The 16,898-nt window shown below is 42.1% G+C and overlaps 1 protein-coding gene across 9 annotated transcripts in view; it reads right to left on the minus strand.

Annotated features, from left to right (window-relative positions):
- The window catches only part of RUFY1 (RUN and FYVE domain containing 1), a 41,474-nt gene that overhangs the window by 19,700 nt on the left and 4,876 nt on the right, over positions 1-16,898 (minus strand). For 2 of the 9 annotated variants that reach the window (XM_038414463.2, XM_043490591.1), the window contains exon 2: positions 129-302. In XM_038414463.2, the coding sequence (XP_038270391.2) occupies positions 129-302 (174 nt within the window). Of the gene's footprint in view, positions 1-128; positions 303-1,646; positions 1,794-2,491; positions 2,635-4,013; positions 4,016-6,053; positions 6,065-12,078; positions 12,366-16,898 lie in introns of those variants that run through there. The other 7 variants (XM_043490593.1, XM_043490590.1, XM_038414459.2 and 4 more) reach the window with 7 other exon arrangements.

Below are 16,898 nucleotides of genomic sequence, written 5' to 3' on the forward strand. Positions count from 1 at the left end.
AATATTAACATTTTACATTGTCATATGATCTGAAACCACACTAAGGCAAATCTGAATGAATTTCTATCGCCACTCAACATTCCTATGATTTCAGCAAAACTTATTTAAGAATGAACTATGGTGCTCACCTTTTAGCCCATGCTTTAGACAGTGTTCCATCACCACAAAGAACTGTTGCAAAGGAGGAAAGTCGGAATCCAGAGTTCTACCCAGGCTCAGGGCTGACTGGATCAAGACTTTGATACTGAGCTTCATCATATTCATCAAGTTTGAACGCTCTTCCATTGTGTGGCATTTAACAGCTAAAAAGTTTTAGGGGGAAAAAAACCCAATAAAAGCATACAGGCTTGTTTGTCTTTAAGATAACATTGAGAAAGATGGTGCCCAGGTACAGTTTTCAACTCTCACCCTCCCAAGGCCTGAATGTGTAATACTGTATTTTTAAATACGTTAGACATAAAGCATAAGGCACAGCAGAAAGAAAATCTATTCATAGGAAGAATACTGACTAACTGACCACAGGTTAATTTAGGTGCCATGTGTGGAGTATTATGTGATTTCTGATTCAAGAATCAACATATCAGATTCAAATTTACAATAAAAAATGTTGATTGTGAAATGACTGAGATGTAGTTCTAACAAGAAACACTTTGTAATGAGGTACAGTTATGAGGTATATGGGTAACAACCAGACTGTAGGGTGCTTCTGTCACTGTCTCTAGATTCAGGCTGACTCCATGGTACGCTAGACTGTACTTTGATTCCCAAGGCCCTAAGCTATTGCAACAAGCCACACATGCTGAAACTCCATCCTACTCCTTCACAAAGAGAGTGGGGAACATTGTTACATAATAATTTCATCCTATATCAGAGGGGTAGCCTGTTAGTCTGTATCCACAAAAACGAGGAGTTCGGTGGCACCGTAAAGACTAACAGATTTATTTAGGCATAAGCTTTTGTGGGTAAAAAACCCACTTCTTCAGATGCAACTTCATCCTATTCCCATCCCTCCATCAGAGGGGTAGTTAGGGCTGGCTGTAAACACAAGCAAACAACTTGTGGCTCTGAATGTCTCATGACAAGATCTTCCAGTGGGTCTGAAGAGAAACCCCATGCCCTGGGTAACCCTGTGGTAAGGTTGCTTGGGTTCCCACAATTAATACCCATCTTGCAAACTTAGGAGAGAAACAGCCAAGTGAAATAACTGGCACTCTGCCTAACCTGAAGGGGTCCCCTCCACAGCCTCCTGTTCCCTCTGCTCCACAACCCAATTGCCTCTTGTCCTTCCCAATGGGGATTCTCTCCAGGGCCTTCTGACCCCTAGCACTATTCCCCTCAGGAGGGACCATCATTATATCCCCTGCCCCCAACACTATCCTCCCCCAGTAGAGACCCCATGGTCCCCTGACACCAACATTATTCCCCCCAAGTGGGACCCCCCTATCTTCTGCTCCCCAGCACTCTGCCCCCTTTGGGAGCTCTCCCATTACCTCCTGCCCCAGATGTTTGCCCCATTGCCTCCTGTTTGCCTTCCCCCGTGGCCTGCTTCCCCCCACCCCTATGGCCTCCTGTCCCTGCAACCCCTAAGCAGACTGAGGTCACAGGAATGGCCCAGGGCCGAGTCCCCACAGACCATCCCCACCGACTTCTCACCCTCTCCAGCGCTGCCAGACAAACCGCTCCCCCGCCGCTCCTAATACAGGCCACTGATTGGGCGACGGAGGCCCATCATTAACGTCCCATCCAAGCCAATCAGGGTGCAAGAGCCACAAACGCCGCTTCCAATTGGCTGCACGTTCAGACCGGCCTCTCGCACGTTCCCATTGGGTGCGAGAGCCTTCGCTACCGGCCCACCTCGATCCTCATTGGCTCGAAAGCGAGGAACGAGGGCGCTGAGAGACCGGATATAGACACCGCCCAAAGGAGTGCTCGCGCCCGGGACTCTCGCGGCTTAGCACAGCGAGAACGAGAGATGCGGCAGGAGACAGCCGCCATCTTAGACGGGGCTGCTGGTACGTGTGAGGGAGGCTTGTCCCTCCCCTCAATCCCAGTAAGCCATTGTCAGTCTAGGTCACAGGGACCGTTTCACAGCTCGAGCTGGAGCGGAAAAACCTCCCGCTGCGCTCCCCGGGGTTCCAGTGCGGGGGGGGGGGACGATAAACGACCCCCCATCCCTCCATTAACTCCCCCTCATGCGGTCGGTGGGTGGGAGGACGCTGCCTACCCCCACTAGCCCTTCCTGACGCACTGTCGGGGGGGGGGGGGCTGCATACCCCATCTCTCCCATTAGTCCTCCCTTTCTTATGTAGTGTATGGGGGGGAGGGGGATGCTGCCTACCCCTCCACTAGCTCTTCCTTATCCAGGCTGTGAGTGGGGGCGCTGCCTACTCCCATCTCTCCTAATAGTCCCCCTCCTGATTCCAATGGGGGTGCTGCCTACGCCCCCATTAAGTCCTCTCCCACACCTGATTCATGTGGGAGCGGTACCTACCTGCCACATCCCGACTTCCAGCAGTGACACCTCATCCCCAGGAGCGTGCAGCTGCCTATCTGCCTTCATTCCCCCAGCCTGCAACACCCTTGCTCTTGACAGCGTGGACAAAACAACCTCACATGTGGTACTTTGGGATAACAAACATCACAGCCGTGAGGAGGATTATTGTTTATGCCACATCTGAAATGCTCAGAGCAAATCTAAAAATAGGAAATCCATTTAAGGCAACAACAACCAGATTCACCTCAGCTCACAGGAGCAGCTCTTATTATTACCATTGAAATAATACTACACATATGCCGATGAATCACAACACATTCCTTCCCAACAGGCAGCACAATACATTCATCAAATTCCTCAAAATCACACTCAAACGCACATGCTGAACTCTGATGTCAGATGTTTTTAGGTAACAGATTTCGGATATATATGATTAATCTTGCTGAGATCGCAGGTAAACGTGTGTGGTTTTTAGGAATCGGATGCATACATAGTGTCTGGTTGCACAATAGAAGTGAAAAGAAAGTTGACTGTGGAGCTGAGGAATTAATGGCTTTGTTTAGGTGTTATGTTTCAGCAGTACAGTATTTATATTGAAGTTGTTGGGATGATTTCCTAGATCTGAGTCTGTATTAAAAGGAAATATACTTTTGCAACTGTAACTAAGACCTGGTCTACATCTAAAGTTGCGTTCGTTTAGCTAAAAGTGTAATTTTAAATGGATTTACTTAAGGCAGTGCAACTTTGTGCACAGGCACTTTTAAATAGATTTAAACCTGATATATTGGCTGAGTTGCACCTGTAAACAAATAAGTCAAGTTAAACAAATAAGTCACTTTTCAATTGATATAAAAGTGTCTGTGTTGGGATTTGCATCAATTTAACTAAATTGTTTTAAACATTATTTAAGTTAAACCAGTGCAGCTTGTGTTTAGAAAAGCCTCCAGTTAATATTTGTGTGTCTGTATATACACACGATAAAAATTATATTTAAAGGAACATGAAGGTTGAAAAGTCAAGCATTCAAGAGCTAGGAAATGCCAGAAATAAAGTTGCCTGTGCAACCATAAGTTGACCGTCTTGTGCATATGTGTTGTGATACAGTCCAGTTATATTACATTATCACACCTATTGTTTCCATAGGACACCTATTATTCAGTGCACAGGACAGATATTCAATATTTTGTTTTAGCCTCATTGTGTGGTCCTGTGCCTTGTTTACTGCACACTATTCAAACTCTGCTGTGAATACAGAATTTGTTTCCTCACAGGCATTCTATAGTACTCATCACTAAAGTACTGGCAGGCCCAGATTAATGCATAGGCAAACTAGGCCCAGATTCATGGGAGAGCCCGAAATGGGGTCAAATTTGCAACCTGGCATACAGGGTCAAAGTGCCAATCAGGGCAGGTCTATACTACAGCAGGGATCCCCACTCTGAGATCGATCCACCAGTGGTCGATTTAGTGGGTCTAGTAAAGATATGCCAAATTGACTGCTGATCGCTCCGCAGTCGACCGCTGTACTCTACCCCCGACGAGAAGAGTAAGTTAAGTTGATGGGAGAAAATCTCCTGTCGACCCTCTGCAATAACTTGACCTAAGGTACGTCGACTCCAGCTATGTTATTCATGTAGCTGGAGTTGCATAGTGTAGGTTGACTTACTGCGGTAGTGTAGACAGCCTCAGGTTTGGCCCAGCTGCCTCTCCATGATGATGGAGGGGGCAGTCGGGCCAAATTTGAGTGAGGGGTGTTGGGACCCTATTCCCCAGGTTGCAGTGCTACTCATTCAAATTGGGCCTGGCTGCTCCACCGTCATGGTGAGCAGTGCCCCAAGCAGCAGGAAGATAAGTGGATGGTCTGGTAGATCCTCAGAATTGCTAGCCTGGCCATGGTGAGTGTACTGTATAGCTGTTTGTTGTTGTTCATGTTATAAGGTAAGGACCCAGCAGTGCATGTTTGCCTATGGCCCAGTGATGGGTTAATCTGATCCTGGGTATCAGAGTGCTTCACAGACAAGGAATAGTCAGTTGCACACTTACAAAATGGGAAATGATTGCCTAAGAAGGAGTACTGCAGAAGGGGATCTGGGGGTCATAGGTTTCAGAGTAGCAGCCGTGTTAGTCTGTATTCGCAAAAAGAAAAGGAGTACTTGTGGCACCTTAGACTAACAAATTTATTTGAGCATAAGCTTTCGTGAGCTACAGCTCACTTCAATGCATCCGATGAAGTGAGCTGTAGCTCACGAAAGCTTATGCTCTAATAAATTTGTTAGTCTCTAAGGTGCCACAAGTACTCCTTTTCTTTTTGGGGGTCATAGTGGATCACAATCACAAGCTAAATATTAGTCAACAATGTTATACTATTACAAAAAAAGCAGAGATGTATTAGCAGGAGTGTTGTAACCAAGACATAAGTAATTCTGCTCTACTCTGCGCTGATTAGGCCTCAACTGGAGTATTGTGTCCAGTTCTGGGTGCCACATTTCAGGAAAGATGTGGACAAATTGGAGAAAAGCTAGAGAAGAGTAACAAAAATGATTAAAGGTCTAGAAAACATGACCTGTGAGGGAAGATTGAAAAAATTGGGTTTGTTTAGTCTGGAGAAAAGACGACAGAGGGGACATACCATTTTTCAAGTACATAAAAAGTTGTTACAAGGAGGAGGGAGAAAAATTGTTCTCCTTAACCTCTGAGGATAGGACAAGAAGCAATGAATTTAAATTGCAGCAAAGGGCAGTTTAAGTTGGACATTAGAGAAAAACTTCATACTGTCAGGGTAGGTAAGCACTGGAATAAATTGCCTAGGGAGGTTATGGAATCTCCATCGCTGCAGATTTTTAAGAGCAGTTTAGACTTGTCAGGGATGGTCTAGATCAGTGCTACTCAAAGGGGTGGTCTGCGGACCAGTGCTGGTCCGCGAGCCATCGGCTGCTGGTCTGCGTGCACATCGGGGAAAAAAAATTGCTGGTCACCCACATCGGATAGTATTATCTAGACCAGTGCTTCTCAAGCTAAGTCCTGCCATGAGTGCAGGGGACTGGACTAGATGACCACTCGAGGTCCCTTCCAGTCCTATGATTCGTGAATTTGTATTCAAAACGCTTCTGTGAAGTGAGGTGGTATTATCACCCTCATTTCATAAATGGGGAGCTGAGGCCAAGAAAGAGTCTACTAATTTCGGGGCCCAATTTGAGATGCCTGATTTTTTAGAGTACTTAGCGAATGGTAACATTTTATATGTTCAAACACAGCTCCCATTGACTTCAGTTGCAGCTGTGAGTGCTCTGCACTTCTGCAGATCAGATCCCAGCATCTCAAGTTGGAAACCAAGAAAATGAGGGACACACAATTAGTGACTACCTCTGAAAGAAATCTGATTGAAATGACTTGCCCAGCATCACATAGGAACTCCGTGGCAGAGGCAGGAGTAGAATCCAGTTATCCAGGGCAACTTTTAATTGCCTTAACTATGAAAGCATCATTTCTCTTCAATGCCTTCCTCATTCACTACACACTGTGCAGCTTCTGCAACAAATGAGGCAAGGGACCTACAGACGAGTCTCCTTCGCTGCACCCAACCCTGATTCCTCCGCAGAGCAGGTTCATGCTATGCACTGAACAAGGCATGGATCCTGCTAAGCCAGTCAATCTCCCTGCTCTCTCTCCTCCTCCCCCGTGCCACCCAAAAGTCTGGTTTTTGTTCCCTTTGCATTGGATTCAGGCAGCTTCCTCCTCCTCTGTCTGGATGATAACATGGGGGCATTGAGAGCACAGGAGAAGCAGTCTCATGGTGGCTGTCCATATTTGTATCTGGCATCACAGTAGCCATGATGAGTGACTGGTGGGAAAAATCCTGATCAGACCTGCTGGCTTGGCTGTAGCATACTCTCTGCAGATAGAATCTTTGGAGAATTTATCTTACAAGTCTTTGACCATGTGTGAACTGTGATTTTTCAAAGGCTTGTAATTAATCAAGTTTGGACAGTTTTTCAGGGGGACTGCAAAAAGTATAACCCTGACACCAGAATAAGGGTCAGATTTCGAGGCCTTGCTCCCATGGATGGGAGTGCTAGGGCTTCTCAGAACCATGGACTATAAGCCTCTGTTTTTCCCCTGATCATGTTCTCCAAAATGGATGAACCATTTTTGCTTAAGTTCCTCCAAAACGTTTCAGCCTGAAGCAGAGACCTGGCATGGGAAATTTCAACCCAAATGGTTAAAGTTTTTGGCAAAGGTACAAGCAACTGAAAACAGAGTCTTATAATGGGAAGTGCAGGGCAACCTTAACTATAGGCAGTGCTACCAGCCCCATCTGTGATATTTATAGAGTGCTAGTTTGTATAGCACTGTAACAGAGAGAATGTACCAAAATAAACAGGAACCTGCTTGGAGTGACTAACAGAAGGTGGCCCAATAAAAGATAACTACCTCATCCAGCCTTGTCTCAAACTAAAAACACACAGGATAGCACAACTGGGTTATAGCCAGAATGGAGCATAGAATAATTTACATACACTACACATTTTTAGAGGTACTTGTGAATTAATAGTTCTTGTTTTGTTTGAAGTTTTAAACTTGAGCTGTTTGAGTTACACTGGATAAAAAAAAAAAAAAGAAAATCCACCATAAAGGTTCCCTTAGTTTAACCATCCCCTTGTTTAGCGTAACAAAAGCAGCCAGAACAGATTTTGCTTCAGTCTTTTGTAGTCTGACTTTGGGTTTAGTCAAAGTGAAAAGTTTCTGACCAAAATATTTTTAAAAGTTTGGAATGACTGAGAAAGAGGGAGTTTAAGATGAAAGTACATTCCCTCATAACAATATAATGAAACAAATAACCCATCTAGACTGAGGTCTATTGCTGTGTGGTTATCAAATGTTAGTTACACTGGAGTTGAGTAACATACCAGTAAACTTCTCTTTTTAGGAATAAACCCAAATACATGTTGCAAGAGAAAATTTGACAATATTCTTTGCACTTCTGAAGCATCAAAATATCTAGTCTATTGCCTCCTGCCCCTTCTGATCTATCTATAAATGGCCCTGGAACCATTAACAGATGGCCAAATTCAGAATTGGTATAAGTGAGAAACTCCATTGGCTGAAGGTCACTGGAGGACAAACCTAAATGCTTAGTAGTTACTACAGTAAATTAATTACTGTGCTTTCTATTTATTTGCATGTTCTAAATATCATCAGGATGGCATAAAAAAGCAGACTATTTGCCTCACATTGTGACAATGGAATTCACCTCACACAATGAGCCAAGTAAGTAATTTGATGCAACTACAAAATACCCAGTTTACTAAACAAAACCAATAGATATCAAAATACATAATTTACACAATTTATGATCTACAATGGGACTTTTTTAAAAAAGGAAACGAAAACTAGATTAAAATAAGAATTAATTACAAAGAATCCCACAAAAGCAAGGAGTCATAGAATTTAAGGTCAGAAGGGACCATCAGATCATCTTGTCTAATCTGTACATCACGGGCCATCAACATCCAAAATTAGACTGAAGTATTTACAGCTCACAGGAAACTAACCTATTACGTGCCACAGGGAAACACTAGGAGGAACTGAGATGTACCAATGGCCCGGGGCCTCTGCAAAGGCAGGGAACTGATTCAGATATACCCAGATGATCCTGGCAAGTAGCCCACACCCCATGCAGCAGATGAAGGCAACCCCCCCACCCCTCCACAAGGTCACTTCTCAAAGAAGGAAATCAGATTAGTTGTGGCACTGTCTACTTTTGGTAAAATCATGTTGTATAACATCCGTTTGCTCCATGAATTTAATTACTCTTTCCTTCACAATTTGTTCTAAAACCTTGCTTACTACTGAGATCAGATTAACTGGTCTGTAATTGCCTGGATCCCTTCCCACCCCACTTTCTTAAATATGCATACGGTTTTAGCTATTTTACAGTCATATGGTACTATCCCCAAATAGACAGAATTATTAAAAATTAAAAAGCCCACTATTTTCCACTGAATGCATCCGATGAAGTGAGCTGTAGCTCACGAAAGCTTATGCTCAAATAAATGTTAGTCTCTAGCGTGCCACAAGTGCTCCTTTTCTTTTTTAAAAATCCTTGCTATCTGATTAGCAATCTCCTATGCCAATTCTTTCAGTATTTTAGCTGCATTAAACTGTTTTTTTTCTTCAGCCTCAGATGTGGTAATATTTCTATACACTTTTCATATCCCAGTCCAACCTTGGGGTTTTACAACAGACCCTAACACTATCCCAACAGAACCTCTTTCATGATCCTTCTCTAATGATTTTGACCCAAATAGATTCAGTTTTGTTCATACTATCACTTTGTAGTTCTTTATAGTTTACCAGATCATTCATGTACAAAGCTACCCCACCACCTTTACTTCTGACTCTTCTAAACAGCATATATCCTTCAGTACTTTTACGTCAATCATGAGTGCTATTTCACAATGTTTCTGTAGTCCCTATAATGTCTGGTTTGACCATCTGAATCAGTAATTCCAGTTCCTCCATTTTATTGGCAAGACTTATAGCACTCATGTACAAGGATATAAGTTTCCTTAAGACCTCATCCAGTTTTCCAGCTGGAAATGCAGTGACATTTAAAAATATCACATATCTTTGTATATTGCCAAATTAATCATGGGTACTTGCTCTTCATGCAGCAAATCTGTGAAGATCTCAAATGTGTATGGCTGAATTTACAGGAGTTGTAGGGCTGCCACACTTTAATACTATGGAGGCAGCCCTTTAATTTCATTACAGTGCTCTCTAATAGTTGCTAAATTTTAATAACTACACAAACATACAGCAATTCACTAAATATGCATGGGATCATATACATGCATCAAAGGAATATATTTTATAGCTTTGATTGTTTTTTGTTTATTTACAATCATTTGTGCCTCTGAGGCTCTCCAAGTGCTTTACTAAGGTATGTGTGTATTATCATTATTATACAGATGGGGAAACTGAGGCACGGGGCGGTTAGCGGGACATTCAACTTTCAGTGTTGTCCGTTATTTTTGCAAGTAAAATCTGATTATTATTGAAAAACTAGAGGAACATTCTAGTCTGTTTTTCAGTTTACTGTGCACTTGACAGAACTTTGTGTGTTCATGTTCACTGTTTCCCCTGTATAGTCAGTTCCCTCTGCGCACACTGAAAGGGAAGGGAAGATATTTTAAAAAAGCTAAATGTGATTGTAAACATAGGGGCAGCTGTACTGCCTGAAATCATTTAATTCATATTTTGAAAATGATTAGATTTCAAGTTGATGTTTCTAAGTGACTTTTCCAGGGTTATGCAGGAATTCAGTCAGGAACACACTATACTATGTGTGTTTGGAGGGAGTGCATGTCCAGATTTGGGAGCAGAGGAAATAATATATGGCTTTCCCCTTCCCCCTGGGAAAATTGCTCGGCCACCTCTGCAGCACCTTCCCTTCCCTTCCACTATACCTCGTGAAGGGTGCTCCACATAGGGTGGGAAAGGCTGGAATGGTGGTGGTGGGTAAAATGGGGCAGGAATGCATATCATCTGGCCCTGTGGAAATTCTGAAGAATTTCCAATGCAGCCTGGAGATTTATTCTTTTTCCCATGGAGCTCCCATCTCAGTGGGGAAATCCCCCTTGTGGGCTGGGAGGGTGGGGTAGGTTTCAAAAGCTGCTTCATTGCAGCCACACTGCCAGGAATCAAAAGGGGTGTAGAAGAGGCAAGAGCTGCTGCAGGAACATGCAACTGCCACTGGAATGGCCTTAGTCTTCTGCTGTCTCCCCTCCAGGATCTACAAGTGTTCTAGCCAGGCCATGCACCCTATACCACATGGGTTGGAGTGAGGGGCAAACTCACACCAACCTCCACCCCAGTGGAATGATGCGGGGGTGGGGAGTTCCTTTTCCTTCTCTTGGAGGGTGCAATCTGAGTCCAGGTCTAGTGGCTTGACATTATGATATACTGAGATTTATTTTCTGATTAGAAGTAGACATTCAGTTATTAGTTTTCCACATGCAAATCATTCCTGTATTACATCTTCGTGGACACATGCTCACACTGAGAAAAGGCGTACTTGTGGCACCTTAGAGACTAATAAATTTAGTTGAGCATAAGCTTTCGTGAGCTACAGCATTGAGTATCTTGTTTCTGCTACACAGAAACACATACCCGGCTATCCTTTTTTTGTAGAATTTTCATTAGGCACCTATTAAAGTATGAGAAATGCCTTTGTTGTAAGACTCCCAGCTCCTGATCTTTGTGGAAGTTGTTAATATATAACATGAAATCAAACTACTTCAGAAAATTTTGATCAGACCCAATAACTTTTGCACAGTTCATTCCAGATTTCTCTCTCTCCTTGCCCCTCCTCCCATGTTTCCTCTTCTGCTTTTCTCTTCCTTTTCCCTAGTTTCCTTTTCTAGCAATCCTTTCCTCTCTGGTTGTTTGTCAATAAAATGTTTCCCTTAGGTGGGACCTGAACTGTGCTATGTCAGCTCACCTAGGATAGAGCTTTCAGTAAGTACAATAGACCACGACATGCAATGATAGGGTAACCTCAAAAAGAAAAAGAGTACTTGTGGCACCTTAGAGACTAACAAATTTATTAGAGCATAAGCTTTCGTGAGCTACAGCTCACTTCATCGGATGCATTTGGTGGAAAAAAAAAACAACAAAAAAACCAAAACAAAACTGATGACTCAATATAGAACTCCCGCATAAAGGGGAGGCCAGCCCCATTAGAGGATGTAGACAGGGCCTTCATGTCCTGTGTTTCTCCCCCATGCCTGGCACTATTTAGTCTCCTTCAAGTTCATGTTCCATTTAGTCTGCAATGGTGGAAGGTTTTTGTCTGGCATTTTTTTTTTTGGAAGACTTACAAGAAACACTTTAGCTAATGTATGCAGCAATACACACTACATAGAAGGTGACATCCTAACCCTGCTGAAATTAATGGCAAAACTCCCATAGATTCAGTGGGGCCAGGATTACACTAATTAAGCAGATTTAAGCTCCTAAAAGGACATCCATAAATGTTTGCTAATAAAATTATTTATCATGTAGAAAAAGATTCTTAAGAGAAACTGAATAGTTTAATATCTTGTTGTTCAATATTACAACTCTGTTGCACAATTGCTTCCTGATGTTTCATTACTATGTGTGTGTATCAGAGAGACTGTGAAAGTCATATGACTAGAAAACAATATATAGTTTCCTTGTCCCAGTCAGCCCACCTATAAATAAATAAAGAGACCATTCTAGGTATTGATACAGTCATGCTACACCTAAGCTGAACTTTTATGGGAAAGTTAGAAATAAAAACGTAATGCACAAAAATTAAAAGCTATCCTCCCCAAAATATCAAAAAGTTATACTTTCCATGATAATGTAAAAGTTTGCTGAGATTTGTTCTCTGGGTTCATAAGTACTTTGTAGAAATCATTTCAGTATCCACAGGAGATAGTTTTTTAATATATGCAAAGTAAAATAGTTCATCTTTGACACAAACATGCCACTTGCAGGCTATAACTAACTTATTTGTACAGGGTACAAGAAAGTTTACTGAATAAACATAACCATACTTGTTTTTGCTGAGTTGTCATTGCTGACTGGTTTGGGTACGAGTCCTACCAAAGCTGCAGACTTCAGAGCGTTGCCATAGCTCACTGCTAAGTTTTCTGAAGCTTTCTTGGCCAGTGAAAAGATGGGAGCAGACCATCCTGATTCTTCAACAGTTTTCTCTTTCCCTTCATTTTTGAGCTCAGTTATATGAGGAATCAGGTTTCTGTCAATGATTTCAAAATCCTCCTTCCGTTCCACAGCAGATGCATTGCAACTCTCTCCTTCAGCCATCTTTAAAATGTCATATGACACTAGTCATGAGCAATCGAGTTAAGCAGAAACTCTCTGCCCTGTCTTCCAACTTGTAGTTGGTAGGAGTTATATGAAATAAAAGGTGTGCTCTGAGTGATAGTACAACAGCCACTTACATGAGCAAACGTGTCAGATACCGAAACCTCTGTGATTGTGGACATTTTGCCTTGCATGCTCCAAATTATACACACAGCTATATATTTTCTGGTTACTGATTAATTACAACAAACGATATCTCTTTAGGTATTGTGTAGTGAATGTCCTTTTGTCCAATTGTTATTTGTAGCAATCTGAAAAACCAAATGAATCCTCTGCATTTCTACATAATATTTTAAGTTAGCATTTTGACAGAATATATGAAAGTCAGATTTTGCAGAATTTACAAACACAACCTTTTGAGATTGGATTGTCCTGCCTAAAACTGGACCATCGTAACCTGGAGAAGAGGGTTGATAGAGATTTATTACAAGTTTTTGAAAGTGAAGTATGCTCCCCTGCACCATCTATAGTACAAAAATAGCCATATTTAAGCAGAGTTGGGAAACATGGCTGCAGCTTAGACACATTACGACATGCCTGGGTGGACAAAAAGGATATGTTATAATCATGTTGGGGAATCAGCCCATCTGCTCCTGGTTAGAAAATGTAACCTTATCAGGTATCTATAGATTAATATAGGGTGCCTTAACATGGCTGTAACATGCAGGTTTCTGTCCAGCAACTATATAACATAGTTGGGAATACAGCTTATTTAAACTTATATTAAGCATGGTTGGCTCACCTGTTTCTAAACTCGCTATTTTTGTTGGCTAGACCTAGGAAATATTTTGTTTGGTGGTGGCTAAAAGGACTAGGAGGTAATTTGGGACATCTTGTTACCAACAAACTTGGTAGCAGAAGAAACATCTTTAGACTACAAGTCCCTCATCTTTTGTTTATTTATGTATAGTTTCTACTCTCAAATATTTTTATTTGATTGCAGTACAGAGGTGCGAAACTGCAAGGAGAGTTACAGAAGTTCCCTTGAGAGAATGTATGTACAGCATACTTAATAGATAACTTTAGACAAGACTGATAACAGTGGGGGAAAGGAAAGAAGCTGGTCATCATGCCCTGCTGTGAAGGAGAGTCTTTTTGAGCTGGTTAACTTTTGTAAATTAGAAAGTTTGAAGCCAGACTGAGGCCCCTTTGACTCAGGGAAATCTGTTAAATGGATCTGAGGGGAGAAGTCAGAGTTTCTGTTCAATGACCCTGTGTGTGGCATGCTAGGGTGGATGGCCTGTGGTATTGGTAAAACAATGCATCTTCTCCCTCCAGGGCTCAACCCCTGCACAGGTGCTTCCAAGAGTGGGGAGTATGGTGCCATGGTGGTGGATGAACCTCCCCTTTCATGCAGAAGAGGGAGAGAGATATGTATGTAGATGTGGGGAACACAGTCTGGCCCCAAATCTGTATCTTCCTAACATTTTGTATTTAAATTACTGTTCTACTCTCAAGTATTCTCAGGCAATGTAAAATTCCACGATTAACTTATTCTCCACAAAACAGAGGGCGACGTTTAAGTGACTGAGAAGGATAATAGAACCTCTGAAGGCTGAAATCTCTTATTCACTCAGGATTTATTCAAACAGAATATAGGCTTTAACTGCTCAGCAGCAGAGCTACAACCATATGTTTATATACAACCAGCTTTCATCCAGACCACACCACATGATCCATTGTTTATGGCCAAGCTCTACGATACAACTGCATTTGCTCCAACCCCTCAGACAGAGACAAACACCTACAGGATCTCTATCAAGCGTTCTTACAACTACAATACCCACCTGCTGAAGTGAAGAAACAGATTGACAGAGCTAGAAGAGTACCCAGAAGTTACCTACTACAGGACAGGCCCAACAAAGAAAACAACAGAACGCCACTAGCCATCACCTTCAGCCCCCAACTAAAACCTCTCCAATGCATCATCAAGGACCTACAACCTATCCTGAAGGACGACCCATCACTCTCACAGATCTTGGGAGACAGGCCAGTCCTTGCTTACAGACAGCCCCCCAACCTGAAGCAAATACTCACCAGCAACCACACACCACACAACAGAACCACTAACCCAGGAACCTATCCTTGCAACAAAGCCTGTTGCCAACTGTGTCCACATATCTATTCAGGGGACACCATAATAGGGCCTAATCACATCAGCCACACTATCAGAGGCTCGTTCACCTGCACATCTACCAGTGTGATATATGCCATCATGTGCCAGCAATGCCCCTCTGCCATATACATTGGTCGAACTGGACAGTCTCTACGTAAAAGAATAAATGGACACAAATCAGATGTCAAGAATTGTAACATTCAAAAACCAGTCAGAGAACACTTCAATCTCTTTGGTCACTCGATTACAGACCTAAAAGTGGCAATTCTTCAACAAAAAAATTTCAGAAACAGACTCCAATGAGAGACTGCTGAATTGGAATTAATATGCAAACTGGATACAATTAACTTAGGCTTGAATAGAGACTGGGAGTGGATGGGTCATTACACAAAGTAAAACTATTTCCCCATGTTTATTCCCCCCCGCTGTTCCTCAGACGTTCTTGTCAACTGCTGGAAATGGCCCACCTTGATTATCACTACAAAAGGTTTCCTTCTCCCTCCCCCTCGCTCTCTTGCTGGTAATAGCTCACCTTTCCCTGATCACTGTCGTTATAGTGTGTATGGTAAAGCCATTGTTTCATGTTCTCTGTGTATATAAATCTCCCCACTGTATTTTCCACTGAATGCATCCGATGAAGTGAGCTGTAGCTCACGAAAGCTTATGCTCAAATAAATTTGTTAGTCTCTAAGGTGCCACAAATCCTCTTTTTCTTTTTGCAAATACATACTAACATGGCTGCTACTCTAAAACCATATGTTTTGCACTCCATCTAGTGGGATGAAATGGTATTTGACAATGCCCATTTGTTTGTTTTTTATGGAAACTAGAACAAAGGACAGTTGTTTTGTAATAGTTATATAGGCCCTAGTCCTACAATTGACAGCATGGCAGGGGCCCCATAGATTTCACTGGTGCTCCTGCAGACGCAGGAGTTGCAGACGCAGAAAACCATAGGACAAAGGAGGTGGTCACACAAGAATGATATTCTCCAAGGGCCTTTGATGATGTCATCTCAATTGAACTGTATTTAAATAAAACAAAATAGATCTCTACTTTAAAATAATGTGAAAGAAAGGGGGCAAATAGAGGGTGGAGATTTCTTCCCTCCCTGCCAATCTGCTGTTCCCAACAACTAATGATGCAGCCGATACAGATAACATTACAGTACGTGTGTTCAGTTGCAACAATATTAACTGGAAGTAAGATGCGAACAACAAAATAATATTCCTTCCCATAAAATAAGAAAAAATGAAAAACTCAAAAGAAATGTGAAAGTGCACAGTAAGGTAATAGTGGAACATTTTATTTCAATCTTCCTGTCATCTGAGCTCACAAAGGAGCTATTTTACTGTGCACAAGGTTACTAAACATTTATTCTGTATAATTTTATATTTTTAAAGTAATGAATAGAACCCAGTTATATATCTAGTAAAAGTGAATTTGAAGTTAATAAGTAAACCACTGAAATAGCATTAAACAATTCCCCCCTTTTAACAATATAAGCAATGTGAAATGCTAGGGTTGTTCCAGTTAGGGTCAAATTCCTATTGGGAGTCTTAAGAAAGCAACTCAGGATGTTGATTAAGTGTGGTCAGGCTTTAGCAAAATTGCTGGTATAGCACATACTAAGAATAAATTACTGTTTGTTTCATATAGCAGGTTGTTACAGTTTGTTTTGTTTCAAACATTTATCAATACAAGGGGCATTAAACAATGGCAGTGCTGCTACTTAAAGTTCACTGTATTCATACAGATCCCAAAGAGAGTGCAGTGCTACTTCTGCATTACATGGTCCCCTTCTGCTGTGACATTTTATTCCAGTAGTCATCTCTGCCATGGTTTGTTAGTGCAGCTCTTACCATCTGTGAGAAGGCAGAGCACTATTTTCTTCTAACAGCCCATTAAGCAAATTGCCTAGCAAGGATGCTGAAGAATGCAGAGGTCAAGTCTGTTACTTAAGTGAAAAGAAAAGGAGTACTTGTGGCACCTTAGAGAATAACAAATTTATTTGAGCATAAGCTTTCGTGAGCTACCGCTCACTTCATCGGATGCATTTGGTGGAAAATACAGTGGGGAGATTTATATACACACACACACAGAGAACATGAAACAATGGGTTTTATCATACACACTGTAAGGAGAGTGATCACTTAAGATGAGCCATCACCAGCAGCAGGGGGGGGAAGGAGGAAAACCTTTCATGGTGAAACCTTTCATGTGTTCCATGGTGAAAGGTTTTCCTCCTTTCCCCCCCCGCTGCTGGTGATGGCTCATCTTAAATGATCACTCTCCTTACAGTGTGTATGATAAAACCCATTGTTTCATGTTCTCTGTGTGTGTGTATATAAATCTCCCCACTGTATTTTCCAC

This window comes from Dermochelys coriacea, chromosome 8, assembly GCF_009764565.3.
Source record: "Dermochelys coriacea isolate rDerCor1 chromosome 8, rDerCor1.pri.v4, whole genome shotgun sequence".
Taxonomy (NCBI): Eukaryota; Metazoa; Chordata; order Testudines; family Dermochelyidae; genus Dermochelys; species Dermochelys coriacea.